The sequence below is a fragment of the Haliotis rufescens genome, unplaced genomic scaffold, assembly GCF_023055435.1.
Source record: "Haliotis rufescens isolate VD_foot unplaced genomic scaffold, xgHalRufe1.0.p SCAF_3, whole genome shotgun sequence".
In the NCBI taxonomy this organism is placed as follows: Eukaryota; Metazoa; Mollusca; class Gastropoda; order Lepetellida; family Haliotidae; genus Haliotis; species Haliotis rufescens.
This window is the reverse complement of record NW_025964001.1, coordinates 33,182,798-33,203,890: the sequence shown is the minus strand read 5'-3', so window position 1 is coordinate 33,203,890 and position 21,093 is coordinate 33,182,798. Positions and strand designations below refer to the sequence as shown.

The window sequence follows — 21,093 nt, the reverse complement described above, 5'->3', positions numbered from 1 at the left end:
TTCTCCATCGCCAACCCCGTCGTTTCCAAATGAAATTATCAGTCATCGAATAACCTGCAACACAAAAAGACGGAAATCACATGCTTTTTACCAACTAAATATATTCTTAAAATAGTGGGGTATCATGAATTATATATGTTCATACCAAGTTTTAGAACAAAGATAAGTGTTGACGACAAAAACCCTTTGTTTGCACGTGCCTAACTCAGCAGCGCCACATTCATTGTCGGAACAAAAAATGCTGAGTCTTGCAATTTTGGAAATTTTAAGTTTTGTCCGCGTAACCGCTACTTTTTTAAGAGTATATATGTGTCACCCTTTGACAAGAGTACAGAAATTCTCATTCACTCGGAATAGACGTTTTGTTTTTCCTTTCTCAGAAATTCATCAGAACATGATTGATAATGATTACCATCGCCTTGTATGTAGCTCCGAGATTCCGTCGACCAAAAAAACCAGTAACATACTTTTTGTTGTTGTGTTTGGTACCTCAAAGATAATTTGTAATTATTGATTATCCAGCTTCCGTTTGCAAGTCTAATCAGAAGAAACAATGTAAACCATGTATCCAAGAGACACAGCAATCATCTTTTCATCTCACTTGTATGATGCATCGTATTGATTTTACCAGAACGATCTTTTGACAACAGAAAATGCAAATAAAGTCTACCGGGGATGAAACTGGCGTTGCTGAGGAACCTTTATTCCCAGATGACAAAGACATCTGCACCAGCGGCTACAACCTTGTTGGAAGATGCATCAATTGCGTGCAGTTAAAAAGGAGTTAACGATTAGCATTGATCGATCACGGCGTTGGAAAACATTGTCAAGCATTTAAATTTATTTAATTGATACATTTATTATTGAAAAGTCCATCATGGTTAAATACGTTCATTATACGGGGGAATGAACGGAACTTCATCTACTGAACACATAACATGTTCATATAACCGGGTGACTTCGGTGGGGCAGGATATTTGACTCACAAATACCTGCTTATGATATAGTAGGAACCGTATATACGATATTTCTAATGATTTCCGAATATTCCTGGCTACAACAAAGTAAAGACCACCGCAGCAGGTCAGTTTGCTGAAAAGTACATCTTCGCTCCGACCTCTTCTCAGAAACCTTTGGATACGTTGTTTTCACATTTTTAGAGGATGTTAATAAGATCCTTTTCGTACAAGAAAGAAAGTTTTAGTTGTGAGAAATTCAGAAATATTGTCACGGCACTTGTTTTAAAAAGCGTGTTCGTGATCAGTTGAATATCCAAAGTTATCTTTTTTTATATACATTCTTTATACAGCCCCTATATATGTCTTGGTGATGATTTGACTTTGGTGTCTTCATTTCACAACTTTTGTGGTGCTTCGAGCATTCTCTTTCAACTAGATTTCAAAGAGTGTTATACGACTCTTGCTCAAAAGTTGTTCGATCAAGGTGACAATATTCATGGCCTCAGTAAAGATTTCTAAAGGTTTTATGGTAGGCATTTTTTCGACATTTCAAAATTTGACGCATCAGTGACAAAAATGATGTCTGATGCAATTATTTCTTTTGACGTGTACAATATGTTCCCGTCTTTTTTTCAGGCGATCAATAGACTTGCCTCTGCATTATTGTGGTTTCCTACACGCCTGTGGGTGAGAAACCAATTGAAATAACTGTATCAAACATATGTGTGAGATCGAATTCCAGGCCAGTGATTGGCTACTCGAGGGTGATGACCTGAGGTCAGATTATGACGGACTACTTTCCTGATTGCTCGTTAGATAGTTTTGAAACAACTCGTATATGGCATATGGTAGCACTCGTGTATTAATCTCTATGTATCTGGACTATTGCTTTGCATTTCTCAAATCAGTCGATAGTATTTATTCAACACATACTATGCGTATTCAAGGGTCATCCCTGGCAGCGTATTATGGTAATCCGACGTCCAATCCGTAACCCGTTTCTAAACACAATTCCCTCTTTAAATTGAAATTATAGATGTTTTTACCCGATACCCTCACAAGTTTATCTTAGTGATCCGCTTGTTGGGCTGGAACTATGATCAACATGCGTCCCAATAGGATCCTGTCACTGACAACAGAAGACAATGCCCCTTTCTAATTACGGTGTCTTCATACAACTGAATCTCAAGGGGATATCTCGAACTTGCAATATTGCCTGACTGCTATTTGCTATGTCTTTGTGTACCTGTGTATTTTCCAGGGATAGACACCAATTCCCTCATGATTTGACAAAAGAGAGCAAACACAACCATGCTCTTTGTCTTTCCGCTTACGTGCGTGTCAGAAGGGGCTAAGTACTTAAAGGTAGACTGGCATGTTTGATACACAAACAAATATTCATAATCAAGGCGAATGTAGGATCCAAACCCATCATCAGCGACAGGAGACGTAAGAGGTGTTATGATAATTGTGGGATAACACCTAATTAAGTCAAATTAATGTTCAGAGGTTGAAAGTTCCTAGGTAAGTTTAACTATTGGGAATATAATAGTTACAAATAAGACTATCGCTCAGATGCACATTTCATTTCACCATGACATAATAATTGTGGAAATTGTGTAAACCTTCACTGAAAATCTCTAACCTCGTCTCAAGGTTCTGAATGTATCATTATTACTTTCTCACCACTTGTGCTTATGGCCCAATATCCAAAAGAGTAGGGCTTTCATTTGGACATTTCAATATGTTAGCCAATTTATGTTTCATATACACTACTGCTCTTCTCTCTCGATAGTATTGGACGTGTTGCATTTGAAAGTTTTGGGGAAACATTTCCGGTTCCTCCTCAAGATATAGGTACGGTGGTTTCTTCTTCAATACAATGATAGAAATCGCATCCACCATGCTTGCTGTATTTTTAACATCTCCCGTAGGAGACACCACCCTACGTCAGTGTCATAAATCTCCGTCAGTGTGACCAACATCAGTCACTGTTACCACCCTTCGTCACTGTCACCACTCTACGTTAGAGTCACCACCCTCCGTCAGAGTCACCACCCTCCGTCAGTCACCTCCCTCCGTCAGAGTCACCACTCTCCGTCAGAGTCACCACTCTCCGTCACTGTCACCACTCTACGTTAGAGTCACCACCCTCCGTCAGAGTCACCTCCCTCCGTCAGTCACCACTCTCCGTCAGAGTCACCACTCTCCGTCAGAATCACAAACCTCCGTCAGTGTGACCAACATCCGTCACCCTTCGCGAGAGTCACTACCCTCCGTCACTGTCACAACCCTCCGTCACTGTCACCTCCCTCCGTCACTGTCACCATCCTCCGTCACTGTCACCACCCTCCGTCCGAGTCCCAGCCCTCCGTCAGAGTCACTATCCTCCGTCAATGTCACTACCCTCCGTCACTGTCACAATCCTCTGTCATTGTCACCTCCCTCCGTCACTGTCACCATACATCGTCACTGTCACCATCCTCCGTCACTGTCACCATCCTCCGTCACCGTCACCACCCTCTGTCAGAGTCCCAACCCTCCGTCAGAGTCACTATCCTCCGTCAGTGTCACTACCCTCCGTCACTGTCACCATACATCGTCACTGTCACCATCCTCCGTCACCGTCACCACCCTCTGTCAGAGTCCCAACCCACCGTCAGAGTCACTATCCTCCGTCAATGTCACTACCCTCCGTCACTGTCACAACCCTCTGTCATTGTCACCTCCCTCCGTCACTGTCACCATACATCGTCACTGTCACCATCCTCCGTCACCGTCACCACCCTCTGTCAGAGTCCCAACCCTCCGTCAGAGTCACTACCCTCCGTCACTGTCACCACCCTCTGTCATTGTCACCTCCCTCCGTCACTGTCACCATCCTCCGTCACTGTCACCACCCTCCCGTCAGTGTCCACATCCTCCGCAAGAGTCCACAAACTCTGTTAGGGCTCTACTCCACCCAAAGTACATACCCCTCAGTGTTCATACTCCTCACCCATACTTTCTATACAATGCAAACTTGTTCTCTCCACACATTAGATTTACACGTATCATTACTAAACAGCGAGTTCTACATACAATCAATCGATTTGTCGCCGTTTTTTGTTCTGGAAAGACTGCACGTATTGACAGCTGCTTACTTCAGCATGGCGACATGACGGTCTCCATGGAAGCACGATACACTACCTCTCAAGAGCTCTCTGCCTTTTAGCTATACACAGCAACTTTTTCCTACACTCCATCAACACTGCACAACTTACACGCTCCACACAGATGAGCAGATACATGTAACCCGTCAAACCTGCTCAGCTTAAGTAAAACAATATTAACAGTACATGTCAAAATTATCACTATGACCATGACTTTATTGTTCTAAGGGAGATAACCATTGTAGACGCTAAAACCACAAACAGGATAATAAAAGAAGGCTAAGACAATGTGCATCGGCACATAATAAATTTGTGAGTAAAGGCTGCGCATGTCACAGTACGTGGATAGTTAGCTGGGGGTGGCTGTCAGCCAGATCTGGCTACATTTTGCTTGAAGGACAGTCAACAATTAGTTAGGCTGAAATGAAGATTCAAGTTTCGCTGCTGTTGGTGGCTATCTCTTTGGCAGCTTCAGGTAATTATGAGAAAAGCAAAATTAGAAAACATGTTAACATTCACTTATTTACCTGGATCCGTTTCACAAAACGATCTTAACTATATCGTGACCCCTATACTGGACTTAAGATAATTGTAGTGTTAAGACCGATTTGCAAAACGAGTCCATCTTCTGTCTTGTCATTTGGAACACATTGTTCGTTTTTATGTTTCCCTTTTTTAGAAAATCTACCCTCCACTTAATACAGATACAAATTTCTTAGCCCATGTCAGAGCAGTATGAACCTGAGGATCACTCTTTTAGTTGGACCCCATTGTTAAATGTTTGATTTTTTTGTTATTCGTGTTTCATTTATTATTGATGAATGACGTTCCTCTAATAACTACTTTTCTCCCTAAAATGTAATGGCTAAGATCACCTGGCGCCCTACAACTTCATCACCGAACGTATATATGTCCTCCCATTTAACTGCTCCTCCTCATTTGTATATACTATGTCCACATCATCAGCCAGAAGGTCTCGCGTTGATAATTTAGTCGTTTTTGACCTACAAAAAATTCTTTGCCACATACGCCCTACTGGATTTCTAGGGTTTTAAGTACCCGAAAATGAGTCAATGCCACATGAGCAGCGGCTATTGCGAAGGTATCGGGGACGTTTCTGTCAATGACAAATGATGAACAGTAATACGCCAGCCACTGACTATTCGCTATGGCTTCACAGCCGGGGAAACTTGATTGCGCGGGCGATGAATTATTATATTTTGGTGTGTCAAAAATATCTAAAGAGAAGGGTTATATATAATCTGTTATATTTTAGTCGTCAAATTGTATATGGGGAGTGAAAATGAATCCGATGTAACGGTTTGTCGGTCAATGAGGAAGTCACCATGGTTGAAAGTTAGAAGCGTGCACTACTTCGAAGCATTCATGTCAGGCAGAGTATTATATTGTCAATATATAGCATGTCAATAATATATTATTCATCCGAGGGCGGGGTAACTAAAATTTTGTTTTTACTTTCCATCGTAATTGTATGGAAAGTATATTCAAAACCGTGAACACAAGGACAAGTTACATTTCCCACGTTGTATATCTGGTGCTCTAAGTAAAACCAATATAACCTCAAAGGTATAGAGTTTTTGGTTCTTTTTAATGAATAAAAATAAATAATAGTTGATACAATCAAAGCAGTACATCATTTCCCCTCTCTGCTTCATTGGTTTTATTATGTAATAAATGAATCATAAAATATATTTATTTGGGGATCTGGGACATGGGGTTGGGCATGTCACCAGAGATAAATCTCGACCTGCTCAGGGGCTGATAGTCAGCAGCAAATCTGCATTATTTAAGCATACGTCCCAAGTATGCTTCACAAATACTAGTGTGAACATGACTTTTCCTTAAATAATATAAAAACACACAAACAGGAATTCAGACCATCTCCTTTCCTACGATACTGACTGATTGGCATCCATAATGTCCTAAAGTTGTTCTAGAATTTGGTAAAGTCCTAAAACAAAACCAGATGAAAATGTCCTGAAGCCAGCAAATTCACCGTCAAGTAAATATAAAGCTCATTTTCCATATAATTAAAACCAACTCTTGAACAATATGTGAATAACCAATAAACACTAGCTCTTACTCAATTATCAAATATTGACAATCTCCCCAAATCACGGTAAAGAATTACTTTTTGGGTTAAATACATTTCAATATTCATCACAGTTAGATATGAAATGTATTAAGAATTATGAAATGTATTAAGAATTATATAATGTATTCTGTATCTGGATTGATCAGGGGGTAATTAGCACTGATAAAAAGCTCAGCTTCTCTTCTAGCCCCTTCTTTTGGGCTGTCAATGTAGAAGTTCACTGAATCAAAATGCCCTTTTTGTGTGTCAGATAGATATATTCTATTTATGTCTTACTGAGTTAACAACATTATTAACCACAAGAATCAAGGTACATATATATAATACACACACCATTCCTTATGGAATTTAAGAGACGAAAACAATTTAAAAGACATGTGTACAAGGTTGAGAAGATAAAATATATAGTGTAATACTTAAGATTTATACACAAGGTTTCGACGACTGGTAAGTATAAAATAAGCGGTTTCAGCGACATGATTAACAGTATCTACGGTGGAGAATAAAAAGCATAGTGTATCTACATCATTCAGAAAATCAAAATATTCTTTAACACCTCGAACAATATTTTCGAGAGAATTGCGGAGATCATCATACACGGGTCATTCCAAAAAGACATGTATTTCATTTTCTACATCAATACAACACAGAGGACATATTCGCTGTCCCGGTAGGTTTTCATAACGCCCAGTCGCCAGTCTTGTAGGGGCAACTCCACACCTGAATCTAGATAATGCACTATGACGTTGGTGAGGCTGTGGTTACATAATATTGTATGCTCCCATTCACCCACAACTCAAAAAAATATTGGTACTATAGTGCATTGAAAAATCAAGCTTATTTGATTGTTGGCTATCACTCCATATATAAACACGCCTGTTTAGCTTTCCTTCATCCATGTCAACAAGTCGTCTCCAGTGGCCAAGTACAGCTCCCCATTGACTGTCCACTCGATCTCTCCGTTTACAGCGTTATTTGGGGTATATTTTCGTACCCGGAGAAAACATCTACAGGCCCGGTTCTGCACCTTGGTCACTACATTGTAGTCTTTGGTTCACCAAAAAATGACTGTTCAGATAAAAATCTATATTTTATCATACAGTTGGATTTCTTTTAAATATGCTTAAATCAAGTGATTAGAAACTGTGTTAAAAAGTTCAGATAAGGAAGATAGGAACATTATCATAAAAGCGTTGTCTGAGGAATACAAAATCAACACAATCAAGCAAAATGTCCTTGATAGTAATTGGACTATTGCAGGGGATACAAAAAGGTTGATATTCACCCTACAATAAAGATGAATGTGTATAATAACTGTGGCCAATGCGGTAACGTCATCATGTCGATATAGAACAGAATGGGAGTGACCTCCAATCAGTGGCTTGATGGTATGGAGCTTATTCTAAACCTTGGTATTCCAACTTTGTTGCCAGTGATCATTCACATACTGTCTGATGGAAGGTTTAAGACCAGAATACGGAAAGTTTGTGTTTGAAGAGCGGCTTTTGCCGAAGCATCTGCTCTACAGTTGACACTGATGCCGACATGACTGGGTAACCAACAAAACGTGATATATTTTTTCAACTAAAGACAAATTAAGATGACGATCCGATTTTCTACTTTTGATTGCCTGAATTTTTTTTAGAAGATTGTTCAATATATTGCAATGCTAATAGTATAGCCTGAGCTTCTGCCGTAAAAATCGAACTTCCATCAGTTATACGTAACAGACACTGTATAATGGTTAGCAACAGTTGTAGCAGATACCTTTTCACTATCTTTTGAACCATCAGCGTAAAACGGGTATAAGAGGAATATCGGTTCTTCAGTCCATGAAAGTTTTGTTGAAATAATTAGTGTCAGACTTCTTTAGGTTCGCTAATTCTAAATTGACATTAGGTTGTACAGATTGCCAAGGAGGCATTTCTTACATTTTATATTCCGCAATGGCAGATATATTCAAATGGGCATCCTTCATATGGGATTGCATGCGAATGCCAAGCGGTGGGATTGCGTTTGGATTTCTGATATATAAATGCTGATATGGAGGATAGAAGATATAGTTAAAAGCTGGTTAAGAAGGGTTGGAGCGAAGTTTAGTGATATATTGTGACGATAGTGATATCGTCTTAGGCTAAGACTGGGTTCCACATTTAGCATTTGACACTACCTTTAAAATGTCAAGTACTTTCAAACATCTAGCTTTAAGATTTGCAATTAGAGATATAAATGACTTTTGCTCAAAGGTAACACCCAAAACTTGTTTCTTTGGCCACTTTAATTGGAATAGTAATTAAAGTCTATTCTTGATCTTTATGTACTTTACGTTTGTGGCAAAAGTGAACACAGCAGGTTTTAGTTTTGGAATTTTTGTATTTTATTGAGACAAAGTTGTAACCGTCTCTCAATGGTATTCATATTTGCACCACGGCATGAAACATTAAAATCGTCAACAAACAACGATCCATCAATGTTTTCATTTGAAACTTTAGCATGACTGTTGATTTTTATGCTAAAAAGTGTCACTGATAAAATACTGCTCGATGGACCCCATTTCCTGATCATATATCTCGGACAATGTGGAGCCTACTCGAACTTTAAATTTATAAATTTTCTTTGTTCTAAAAAGCGAGTGATAAAATCAGGCATACGGCCACGTATACCCATATCGTGGAGATATTTTAATATACCATATTTCCATGTGGTATCAAAAAGATCGACACAACATGTTGCTTGTTTACAAAACCATTCCGTACTAATGATTCTAATTGGACAAGATGATCGACGGTGCTCTTCTCATGTCTAAAACCACACTGAATGCCTGTGGTCAGGTTATTTGATTCAAGAAACCAAACAAGACACCGGTTCTTCATCTGTTCCATGGTTTTACAGGGATAACTTGTCAGAGCAATAGGTCGGTAATTGGAAGGATTTGTGTCATCCTTACCTTGGTTTGGCACAGGTATTATAGTAGCCTCATGCCAGGAAGCAGGGAAATTACCAGTTTCCCATATACTATTAAATATGGATAAAAGAGCTAAAAGAGAAGGCTCAGGAAGATGTTTAAAAAATGATACTGTACCTCATTAGGCCCAGAAGCTGTATCATGAGTTTTGTTCAAAGCCTCATGTAACTCAGTCAAGGAAAAGGATTCATTGTAATCCTCTGAATTATCAGACCGAAAATTGAGAATTTTCCTTTCCTGCTGAATTCTTTTGAAATTTTGGGGCATACTTGGCAGATGATGACTTTTGGCTAAACGTTTCTGCCAACTTATTAGCAATATCCTGTTTTTTTGTCATTATATCATAATTGGATTGTAGATGTTGAATATTGTTCAGAGACCCCTTTAGTTTTATCATTCTTATATTATTCCATACTTTATTAAGGGGGGTAAACAAACTTGTACGTTATTTTGTTTTATTGTTCTGCAAGCCTTTTATCTTGACATTCGTAAATGGTTTAAATTGTTGGCCGTTGGGTGTTTATTAAACACTCTTTCAGACTTTTCCCTATCTACAATCATTATTATACCATGGTGTATTTACAAATGGATTTGTCGAGGTATTGGGGATTGTTACTGTGGCAATCTTAATTAATTTATCAGAAAATGATCTGATCTGGTCAGGATCACCAATAAAATTGTCAAAGCTCAATTCATCACTGCATAGGGTACTAAAGGTCTGCCAATCTGCCTTGTTAAGTTTCCATTGAGTAATTGGTGGGTCCTTACAAGGAACGATAGTTTTAAGAATGGTCGGGAAATGATCACTCCCACAAATGCCATCATATACTGACCATGAGAACTCATCTAAGAGAGACGGTTCAGCAAAGGCTAAGTCAAGAGCTGAGTTAGTACCAGTCGCAGGATGTAAATACGTGTTGCTACCATTACTAAATAGACAGAGATCATGCTTCTGGAGCAATTCTTCCCGCATTTTCCCTTTATGACTTTAATCACCTGAACCCCATAATGGGTTGTGACCATTAACATCGCCCATAAGCAAGAACGGCTTAGGAAGTTTGGTGAAAAGATTATCTAAATCTTTGATCTGAAGTGAAGTTGATGGTGGTAAATAAAGCAAACATAAAGTTATAGCAATATGCAAAGTACTGCAACCGCCTGTATGCTTGTATTTAGTGGGACAGCACTGTGTATCGTACCTTGCTGAACAAGTATGCTCGCGCCACCCGTCCTTTTACCATGCGTAACCTTGGCATATGAATGAAACATTATATTGACGGAAGTTGAGATCATCACATTCTCTTAAATACGTTTCTTGAAGACTATAAGCCAGAGTATTAAATTATTTTGATAGAAGTTTAACCTCATAAAAATTCGCCCTAAGCCCCCGACAATTCCACTGTAGGATTGTACTAGTATTGATGATGGAGCAATTACATGAGACTGGCCTCGGCCTTTCTTTTTTGGAGAATGGCTTCTGGGGCATGTGTTTTGTGGAGAGGACACGTCCATGTCTTTGAACACATGAGACCTATTACAAATAGAGACAGGATCTCTACGACCTTTAGGGATACGATCACAGTTATCCTTATTCTTATAATAATCTACGTTTGGATTTTGTTTGTGAACAGTCGGTATTGAGTGAGTAGTCTGTGAACTAGATGTTTTAGAGGCATGTTTTAACATGAGAAAGTGAAATGTCTTGAGGAGACTCAGTTTTTGTCCAAGTGTAATCTGTTTGTCAACCAATGGTTGCAAGGAAACAGACCTTGAAAAAACTTTTGAAACATGACCTGAAACAGGTCGAGAAGCTGTAACTGAGTAAGAAGACACTGTTGGTTGTTCTTCAGCTAGGGCAATTTTCTTGGCATCTTGACATGAGATTTTCAGTTTGACAATTTTAGTTTCATTTTTCCAAGTTGGGCATTCCTTTGAAGATGAATAGTCGTCCCCAGAGCAGTTGACACAAAAGGGCACTTTATCACACGCAGCACTGTCGGCACAACTGCCACCACATCGATGACAAGCAGCTGGATAATCGCATGACTTAGAACCATGACCAAATTGTTGGACTTTGTAGCGGATTAGGGATGTACCTATCCACCTTGTTGTTACAATACCAAGACTTTTAAGTGAATCTGGGATTTTAGGAAATCCAAAAGTGAAAAGATAAGTGTTGGTTAGAACAACTTCATTTTGTCTTTTATGCAGAAAAGTTCTTCACTGATGTTACACCTTGACCTTTCAGTTCAACTACAATTTCATCTTCAGTCATATCTGCCACCAATCGCCCTCTATCTTGAACAATTCCCTCACTACTATATAGTGACCTGTGTCAGGAAACCTCAACTGGAACATTGGCAAGTAACCTAAGTGATAGCAAATTGATGGTTTGTTTGTGTCACTTACGTTCTATCAATAAGCACCCAGACTGTAATCTTTTGGCATTTGCCACATCTCAGCTATGCCTTGTATTGCTTTCTCAATTGCAAAGGGGTTCAGCTTTAAAGCGTTGCAATCTGAAGCAGATATCACCAAGAATCGAGGCAAGTTGTCAACAGTAACAGGAGAAGTCCGTGGACTATCATCTACAGTGTCAAACCAGTCATGAGATTCAATGAGAGCATTTCTCCAAAGGGGGTTCCATGTTGGTATTAATTGTGTTTCATCCCATTGTGTCCCCATCCACCATGGAGTGTCAAAAAGGACAATGCCATATGCCTGTGGGCCTCCGACAGGCGACACCAAGCATACCAAGAGGATATACTCAACCAGAAATAAAAGAAAAATGTTCTATCAGATTGGCCCATAAGCCACCACTTTCTTGGCATTAAGGCTCGAGGCAAATATAATGTTCAATCAATTTTTAAATAGGCCAAGTCAAAAGCATGAACTGACAACAGTGTGCAAATGAAACTAAATGCACATGACCTGCCGATTGATAGGACCGGGCCCATCCTATCATCCGTCTAGGCAAAGTTAGGGTAAAAATATTAGCCAAAATTCCTGCTCAGAATTTGCACCGCTAAAGTTTTTTGTATCGTTTGAACAAACACTATGCTACAAAACATGCTGAATCAGTGGCACCAGTCAGCCCGCTCACCGTCATTCTTTCTGCGACACATAAAACTGATGGTATAATGAATACATGTACATTTAGTCATGTCAATCCTATCAAATTAGCCTTACTTTTGTCTTACTTTGCTCTTTGATTTGTACCTGCCTTTTACAATAAGCTGACGTGTTTCAATTTTCTGGATGCAAGGTCGAGGCGAGACGACCACAACACGTGGGGGTGAATCAACTACAACTGGCACAACAGAAAGCTCAGGTGAGTACATCGCAAATGTATAGCCTTCTACCTTATACGTCTTTTGTCCAATGTGAGTGTTGATTGTGAAAATAACCTCTTCATGGATGGAGTTGTCTGATTAAATCCAAAATAAATATTAAAAAGCCATCCATTTATGATCGTGAACCTAACAATAGACTTTTGTTGTGTAGTGTTTTGATGATAGATGAGAGAAAAAGGACAATTTCTGTTGTAGGAAAGGAAGGCGGGAAACCAGGAGGAAATGGTGAGTCAGTTGTACACAGATACATAATTGATGCAGATTCCATATTATTTTGTTGAGTGTGCAGGCCGGAGGGGCATGTTTCTGAAGAGTACACATTACCATCATCCCTTTCGAAACCAAAATTAGACACAGTTTTGACTTCTTAAAAACTTTCATGATTGTTTGGCCATACTTGATTGAGGCCGTACTTTGGGAACTAGCATCGTCAGAAGCTCAAAATATCATGATTTTTCGATTCTTGGCCAAAATTCCTGCTTAGAATTTGTGTTGCTAAAGTTCCAAATATTGAGGGTTTTTTTTATCGTTTGAACAAACACTATGCTACAAAACATGCTGAATCGATTGCACCAGTCAGCCCATTCATCGTCATTCTTTCAGGGACACATAAAACTGATGGTATAATGAATACATGTACATTTATTCATGTCAATCCTATCAAATGAGCCTTACTTTTGTCTTACTTTGCTCTTTGATTTGTACCTGCCTTTTACAATAAGCTGACGTGTTTCAATTTTCTGGATGCAAGGTCGAGGCGAGACGACCATAACACGTGGGGGTGAATCAACTACAACTGGCACAACAGAAAGCTCAGGTGAGTACATCGCAAATGTATAGCCTTCTACCTTATACGTCTTTTGTCCAGTGTTAGTGTTGATTGTGAAAATAACCTCTTCATGGATGGAGTTGTCTGATTAAATCCAAAATAAATATTAAATAGCCATCCATTTATGATCGTGAACCTAACAATAGACTTTTGTTGTGTAGTGTTTTGATGATAGATGAGAGAAAAAGGACAATTTCTGTTGTAGGAAAGGAAGGCGGGAAACCAGGAGGAAATGGTGAGTCAGTTGTACACAGATACATAATTGATGCAGATTCCATATTATTGTGTTGAGTGTGCAGGCCGGAGGGGCATGTTTCTGAAGAGTACACATTACCATCATCCCTTTCGAAACCAAAATTAGACACAGTTTTGACATCTGAAATTTTTTCTTGATTGTTTGCACTCTTAAAACCTCCCACAATATGTTATGTTGATGGTCATGTTACACCTAGTCCTTTTTTCTTATCCACCCAATACCGTCATTAGGTACCTCTTTGTGCATCACTCATTGACTGTTATTTTCGACTATCTCCTACCTTTAAAGAGTATATTTAAGGGGGTCAACATACAAAGTTTTTACGGGAACGATTTCAACACTGTTCACTGTAAATACCCCTTTAAAACTAGACACTCGGCTCTAGCCACTGGCGTTAGTTGCACAATGAGATATAGTCGAAAACCTCGAGGCCATACTTTATTTTGGGAACTAGCATCACCAGAAACTCAAAATCGCATGATTTTTCGATTCTTGGCCAAAGTTCCTGTTCAGAATTTGCACTGCTAAAGTTCCAAATATTTAGTTTTTTTGTCATTTAATCAAACACTATGCTTCAAAACATGCTGAATCAGTGGCACCAGTCAGCCCGCTCATCGTCATTCTTTCTGCGACACATAAAACTGATGGTATAATGAATACATGTACATTTAGTCATGTCAATCCTATCAAATTAGCCTTACTTTTGTCTTACTTTGCTCTTTGATTTGTACCTGCCTTTTACAATAAGCTGACGTATTTCAATTTTCTGGATGCCAGGTCGAGGCGAGACGACAACAAGTGGGGATGAAGCAACTACAACTGGCACAACAGAAAGCTCAGGTGAGTACATCGCAAATGAAATAGCCTTCTACCTTATACGTCTTTTGTCCAGTGTTAGTGTTGATTGTGAAAATAACCTCTTCATGGATGGAGTTGTCTGATTAAATCCAAAATAAATATTAAATAGCCATCCATTTATGATCGTGAACCTAACAATAGACTTTAGTTGTGTAGTGTTTTGATGATAGATGAGAGAAAAAGGACAATTTCTGTTGTAGGAAAGGAAGGCGGGAAACCAGGAGGAAATGGTGAGTCAGTTGTACATAGATACATAATTGATGCAGATTCCATATTATTTTGTTGAGTGTGAAGGCCGGAGGGGCATGTTTCTGAAGTCAAACGTTATCACTACCCCTTTGGAAACTAAAAAAGACACAGTCCTGACTTCTGAAAACGTAATGGACACTTTGGGGGGTTGATACCGGCGGATACCCATCATAAACGCAGTCGAGTTTACTGAACACTAACTAAAAACTTTATCCAATGGACCATTATTGTAAGGTAATGAAATCCTGTTTATCAGTAAAGACGGGCAACCACCAGTACTAGAACTAGACAGTGTGTGTTGGACCTGTGTGGGCAAGTGGACGGACATGATCCCACCATAAACATACATGTAGACATGCTAGCGAGGTGGAGTCTAACCACATATGGGTTACTTTATGCCAACTGTGATACTATCACAATCAGAAAAACACTGAGCATGCAGCTGCCATACAATCCACGACCATCAGGGGTATTTTATCTCCAATTTGTGAAGATAAATACCGTTGACCCATTCACCACCGTAGCTTCGTTTTGAGTCTGATTCGAAAGAAGTAGACGACGCTCAAAATAGCCGTTAAATTTAAAACCCATGAGCGAGAGTTTAATGATAAGAGAGATTGGGACTAGGACTGCACTTCGTCAAACAAAACTGTAGTGGCGGATGGATCCGCGGTATACCTCATAATAGAAAGGCGATATAATACCCAGGGTAATCGAGGATGGTGTCAAAAACCACCAATGACCACCCGCCATATTGAATTCTTTTTATGGCCGCCATATGTGTAAATATACTGAAAAACATTCCTATTTGAAAAGTTTCATGCTTTAAACACAGCCACATCATACGGCTGTTACAAGTCGATTCAGCCCGTAAAAGATAACACTTAAAACACGTTAATAAGAGCGAAACAAACCATTTTCATGATCATAAGAAATCTCTGTCCGTTTTTCGATTCAAACCGTGTCATAAGTGTGTGTGTGTTCTTAAATCAGTGTCAATTAGTGATGATACCACGTCAAAGTCTTTCTCAATTAAGTGGGCAGATTTCAACCGTTCTCTAAGCTGCCTGTGTCTTTTGTGTCTACCGAAGCGCTGTTGAAGAAAGAAATAAGCTATCCACTGGATATAACACATGTCATGTCAAAGGACAGGTTTCTGTTAGGCGTGCTAGTCATAAAACAAATTATCCTTACAATTTCTATGTCTGCATCTTCACGAGGAGATAAGCATATGTTTATCCTTTGTAATTTTCTATAGATGTAGCTTGTATATTGCAATTTCTATGGATGTATCTTGTGTATTGCAAGGGTCTCTGGACTATTTCTGCAGCAGCGAAATCAGACACACAGCCTATGTCCTACGTTTTGCAAGTATGTTTTTCATTGCAGCAAAAGGAGATAACATGACGACAACAGGATCACCAGATAACTCAAGTAAGTACACGTACAATTGACGTCATAAAACTGCATTTTCACGACAGTCGCGTTGGTTTTATGCACTCTTGCAAATCCGGCAAGTATACGAAGAACTCTGATTCCAGGTCCCAGTTGTTCCTTCTTGTCTCATGCTTGTTGTAAGAACCGACGAAAATGGGAATCAGGTAGTCAGGCACTGAGACTTGGCTGAGTGTTTGTCATCGTTACCCGATGACATTGGACATTGATGCCTCCAGGCTCTGGTTTGCTTAGTCCAGAGACGAATTTTGGTTTCGATATTAATGACGATGGAGTATAGCAACAAACAATCAATTGTAACGGAAGTACACGATAAGCGAGTAATATAAGATGATCTTGCGGGAAATAAATATTGATGAAACTTATAAGGTAATACCCTTTGTAATTCAAATAGATCCGACAAATCCTGGAGATCCGACCAATCCCAAGGATCCATCAAATCCTGGGGATCCGACAAAGCCCACGGATCCATCAAATCCTGGGGATCCGACAAAGCCCACGGATCCATCAAATCCTGGAGATCTGACAAAGCCCACGGATCCATCAAATCCTGGGGATCCGACAAAGCCCAAGGATCCATCAAATCCTGGGGATCCGACAAAGCCCACGGATCCATCAAATCCTGGAGATCCGACAAAGCCCACGGATCCATCAAATCCTGGAGATCCGCCAAAGCCCACGGATCCATCAAATCCTGGGGATCCGACAAATCCCACGGATCCATCAAATCCTGCAGTTCCGCCAAAGCCCACGGATCCATCAAATCCTGGAGACCCGACAAAGCCCACGGATCCATCAAATCCTGGAGATCCGCCAAAGCCCACGGATCCATCAAATCCTGGAGATCCGCCAAAGCCCACGGATCCATCAAATCCTGGGGATCCGACAAATCCCACGGATCCATCAAATCCTGGAGATCCGCCAAAGCCCACGGATCCATCAAATCCTGGGGATCCGACAAATCCCACGGATCCATCAAATCCTGCAGTTCCGACAAACCCCAAGGATCCATCAAGTCCTGGAGACCCGACAAATCCCAAGGATCCATCAAACCCTGGAGATCCGACAAATCCCACGGATCCATCAAATCCTGCAGTTCCGACAAATCCCAAGGATCCATCAAATCCTGACGTATCCACAGAAAAGACTCCGAAAGAGGGCAAGTTGAATAAAAAAACTCTCATCATGGCAGTTGTATTTGGGGGTACTGCCGCTGTTGTAACTGCCGTTGTGTTGGTAATGGCGGTAAAGGCCGTCATTACGGCAGGAATGGGAGGAGGAGCAAAGGTAGCAGGTGCAGCGGGGGCAGCTTGATAGATCTCGCACCTGCACTTATGCTGCATTAGCACATTAATATGTTCATATGTATGTTAAATATTCAGGATTTTTCATATCTTGCTGTAGCGGCATGTTTGTCTCAGACGCCGTACTCCATTGTGGCTTGGCGTGACTTTCACCGTCTCGGGAAGAATATGGTTATGCGTATCCATTGTTTGCATACGTAAGGAAAAGCACATCATTGAAAGAACTGCAAATAAAACCGATAAAACCATTTCCATAATCATAACAAATCGTAAGGAATGTTGCACCTGTCCGTTAGATTAGCAATGGTGCAATCAAAGAGGATATATGATCCAGGGCCCCGTTACACAAAGCCATCTTAGCGCTAAGGTGATGGTAACTCCCATACTTTAACACTGGCTTACGATAGTCGTAGCGCTAAGATAGCTTTATGGAGCGGTGCCCTGGAGTGGTGGCTTTCAGTTTTCCGTTATGTTTGACCTTACACAGAAATGTAGTATTGCAGTACAACTACATGGAACTATTTTTAAGTTGATCATATTGAACAGATTGGTTTTGCACGATTCGCTTGTTTTGATCATAATAGTAAATCTAAACACTTCTTTTACATTGCTGATAAGACAAATATTTTTCCATACAACGAATTCGTTTGGCTGTTTAATATTTTGTACAGTTTTGTGTTCTGGCTACACAAGTGCCTTACGAGTTGTATGCTGTTATATGCTGGTTACCAGGTACATCTCTAATAAGGACATTTCAGGTGACCAGTTAAAACAACATGGCCGCCTGGCAATTGTCTGTCTTTATCGGCGTCACCTGTAAACATATTCTCCTCTGCAACCAATGGACCCACGAAACCGCATCTGGGATTTAGTTTTGTAGAGACATACATTTGAAAGCGTTTCTGGACAATTAAATAAAATCAACTGATTAAAGGCTGTTATAAGGCACAGAGTTGAAACTTAAGTTCTGCATTGCGATAGTGTTATACAAATGTAACAGTGAGGTGATGTGAAATGGGGTTTAATAGCGTCCAATAGTATTGCAATTTTATAGCGACGTGCATGCACGTGTGTGTAGCTGCTTGCACTCGTCCAGACTAATGCCGATTTTATAGTGCTAGCCCACTGAGGTACCATGCCGCAGTTGAACATGAATACCCCACTCAGACACTGTATACTGAATCCAGACCGAATATTATTTTTAACAAGTACCATGTTTTAATGTCTGTTGGGTTTGAGGCGGCCGAGGTTCGAAACCCCGGACCTTCCCCTCTCCGGGCGGACGATCTACCACTAGAACACGGAGGCGGGAGAAACCCTTGTACTATAATAATAATAATAATAATAATAATAATAATAATAATAATAATAATAGAAACCTTAACATACTTGTTTCGTATTTGTCCATTCATCCTCAATGTTCATTCAAAGATTTGCATTGATGTCTCGGTGAGGTTTAGTGACAAAGTCGACACAATTTATGGATAACAGCTTCTTTATTCTACTGTAATAAAGTATACTGCTATTACAGTATTATTAACAAGTTATTGTGTCTACGTTGCAATCCGTAAACTTCAAAGAAATGCCTATCCAACAACTCAGCACGTCAATAGTGATTTGGCACGTTGTTTTTATTTGTCACCAAAAATATATGTACGTCTTTCAAAGCCCGGGAAACATTTTCCCTTTAATGTATGCATTGCTATACCAAGGAAAGTAAGAGAGCCCATCGCAGGAACTAACTGCTTCGTTCAATAAAGATGATTTACATAACATTAGATATTTGAATGTTCCCCGTATATACGTTCCCTTAATTGACGCCATCAGTATATATAGGTGGGATTTACTTAAAACGATTTACCAATTTGGTAATTATACATCACTTCAATGGATGCTACACGGGGAGACATATGTAACCTTCACATTAACAGTTTTCTCACAGAAATATCGATCCTTTCAAAGAGATATTCACTTGAAATACGGCAAACAGATTCTCATGCTAATGCTTTTTGCACTCAGTACATGTCTATTCGTTTTGACAAATGGAAGCTGTCCTTCCATAAAGGTAGATACAATCGAGCAACACCTATATTTCTACAGTGTGTTTGAGTGAAAGAGTCGGGGGAAGAACCCCGCTTTGAACATAACGTCAGTAACATCAGAAGCTTCAAAGTATTTCAGGTGGCAGATCTTTATTACTTATGACACCAATTCAGGCGTCTTTTATGTTAACAGACGAATTAGGTCGAATCTGATATATCAACATTCCCGTGGATTCTGGTGTGTAAGTTTTGTGACAGTAACATCGACTTCTGGCAGCCGCTGATTCAGGTACTGGTGCACTAGTTTAGACCGGTTAACCGTGAAGGTGCACTAGTTTAGACCGGTTAACCGTGAAGGTGCACTATATCAGACTGGTCAACGGTGAAGATGAACTCGTTTAGACTTGTTGAGTGTGAAGGTGAACTAGTTTAGACCGGTTAACCGTGAATGTACATTATATCCGACGGGACTAGTTCCCCCGAGAGCACTGTAAAGAACTAAACGTTGGAATTACGTGGTGATCGAATAACCCGCAGGTGTCCCAGCTCAGTCGGGACAAAAACAACTCCTCGGGCATTGAGTAAGGATTCATGATCGACTTAGTTGCCGTTACAACATGTGTAAACAGATCAAAGATGACATGTTGATCGGCACTGGTGTAAAACAAATAATACATTGTGCTGGTATTTTAAATGAGTCATACTCTGATAAATCCCCCATCTTGGTGTTATGCAACCTATAACATTAGTTGAGTTTGTCACACGCGTGGAGCAAAGCAGAACTATATTTTGTGAAATGTTAGAAATCCTCTACTTTGTTCACATTTAATTGTTGTCATAGTGTAGCTGGATGGGTAGGTAGTTGTTCACTATCATGTGGTCTAATTGTTTTATTTAATGTTTTTATTCAAATTGTGATAAGAAAGCTCAGTGTGATATCTCCTTTATATGCTTGTAAAATATCGCAATTTTGAAGGTAAGGCGAATATTTTGTCAGGAAGCTCAATCAGTAAACTATACAGAAATTATATTTTGTGATATAATCACCATGACTCACATAAAACGCAAATGTTTACAAGCTATGATTCAATGCCTGTTGATTTGTTACAAATTAATTGTTACTCTTCTATATAATTGTGCATTAAACACTATAAACACAGATGATGATTTTTGTATTGTTTGTTTCTACATTTCCTCATGTCCTCCATTGCCTTCCACTGTATGGCCGGCCCAGTGGATGACGTGTTGGCTCTTCGTATCGAGACCCGGGTTCGAATATACGCATGGATACGATATGAGATGACCATTCCTGGTTTCCCCGTCGTGATATTGCTGGAAATTTCTAAAAGCAACCATAAACCGAACCCACGACGCACCATCTAGATATAGTGAGTGGCGGGTGTCACCGGGAGAGCAGGACATGCCTATTCGCTTAAACCCGGTTACCTCGCTGATTTCAGTGATCCTTTCACATTACTTTCATCACTATTTTTGCCTTTTACACACAATGGAATCAGTTTGGGCAGATAATCGAGACTGATTTACTCTGGAGTTG

The 21,093-nt window shown here is 39.8% G+C and overlaps 1 protein-coding gene across 5 annotated transcripts; it reads left to right on the top strand.

The window, feature by feature from the left end:
• Positions 1-4,416: 4,416 nt before the first annotated feature.
• LOC124119979 (sporozoite surface protein 2-like) lies at positions 4,417-20,699 on the top strand. Of its 5 annotated transcripts, XR_007223081.1 has the most exons (10): positions 4,418-4,586; positions 12,458-12,523; positions 12,741-12,770; positions 13,297-13,362; positions 13,580-13,609; positions 14,408-14,470; positions 14,689-14,718; positions 16,127-16,171; positions 16,587-19,833; positions 19,865-20,699. XR_007223081.1 is itself a non-coding variant. In XM_046482705.2 (9 exons), exons 1-9 carry the CDS (start codon positions 4,535-4,537, stop codon positions 17,504-17,506), a joined length of 1,302 nt encoding a protein of 433 aa, XP_046338661.1. In that variant the 5' UTR covers positions 4,418-4,534; the 3' UTR covers positions 17,507-20,699. The 5 variants fall into 5 exon arrangements, 4 of the variants coding, with proteins under 4 accessions (XP_046338683.1, XP_046338675.1, XP_046338661.1 ...); XM_046482705.2 differs by having other exon boundaries at positions 16,587-20,699; XM_046482712.2 differs by lacking the exons at positions 13,297-13,362; positions 13,580-13,609 and having other exon boundaries at positions 16,587-20,699.
• The last annotated feature ends 394 nt before the right edge of the window (positions 20,700-21,093 follow it).

What these genes read in the sequence shown, in the direction of transcription:
- LOC124119979 (XM_046482705.2), top strand. Translation starts at nt 4,535, where the DNA reads ATGAAGATTCAAGTTTCGCTGCTGTTGGTGGCTATCTCTTTGGCAGCT. An exon ending in TGGCACAACAGAAAGCTCAG is followed by an intron (nt 12,524 to 12,740) that starts GTGAGTACATCG and finishes TTTCTGTTGTAG; the next exon opens with GAAAGGAAGGCGGGAAACCA. An exon ending in CGGGAAACCAGGAGGAAATG is followed by an intron (nt 14,719 to 16,126) that starts GTGAGTCAGTTG and finishes TTTTCATTGCAG; the next exon opens with CAAAAGGAGATAACATGACG.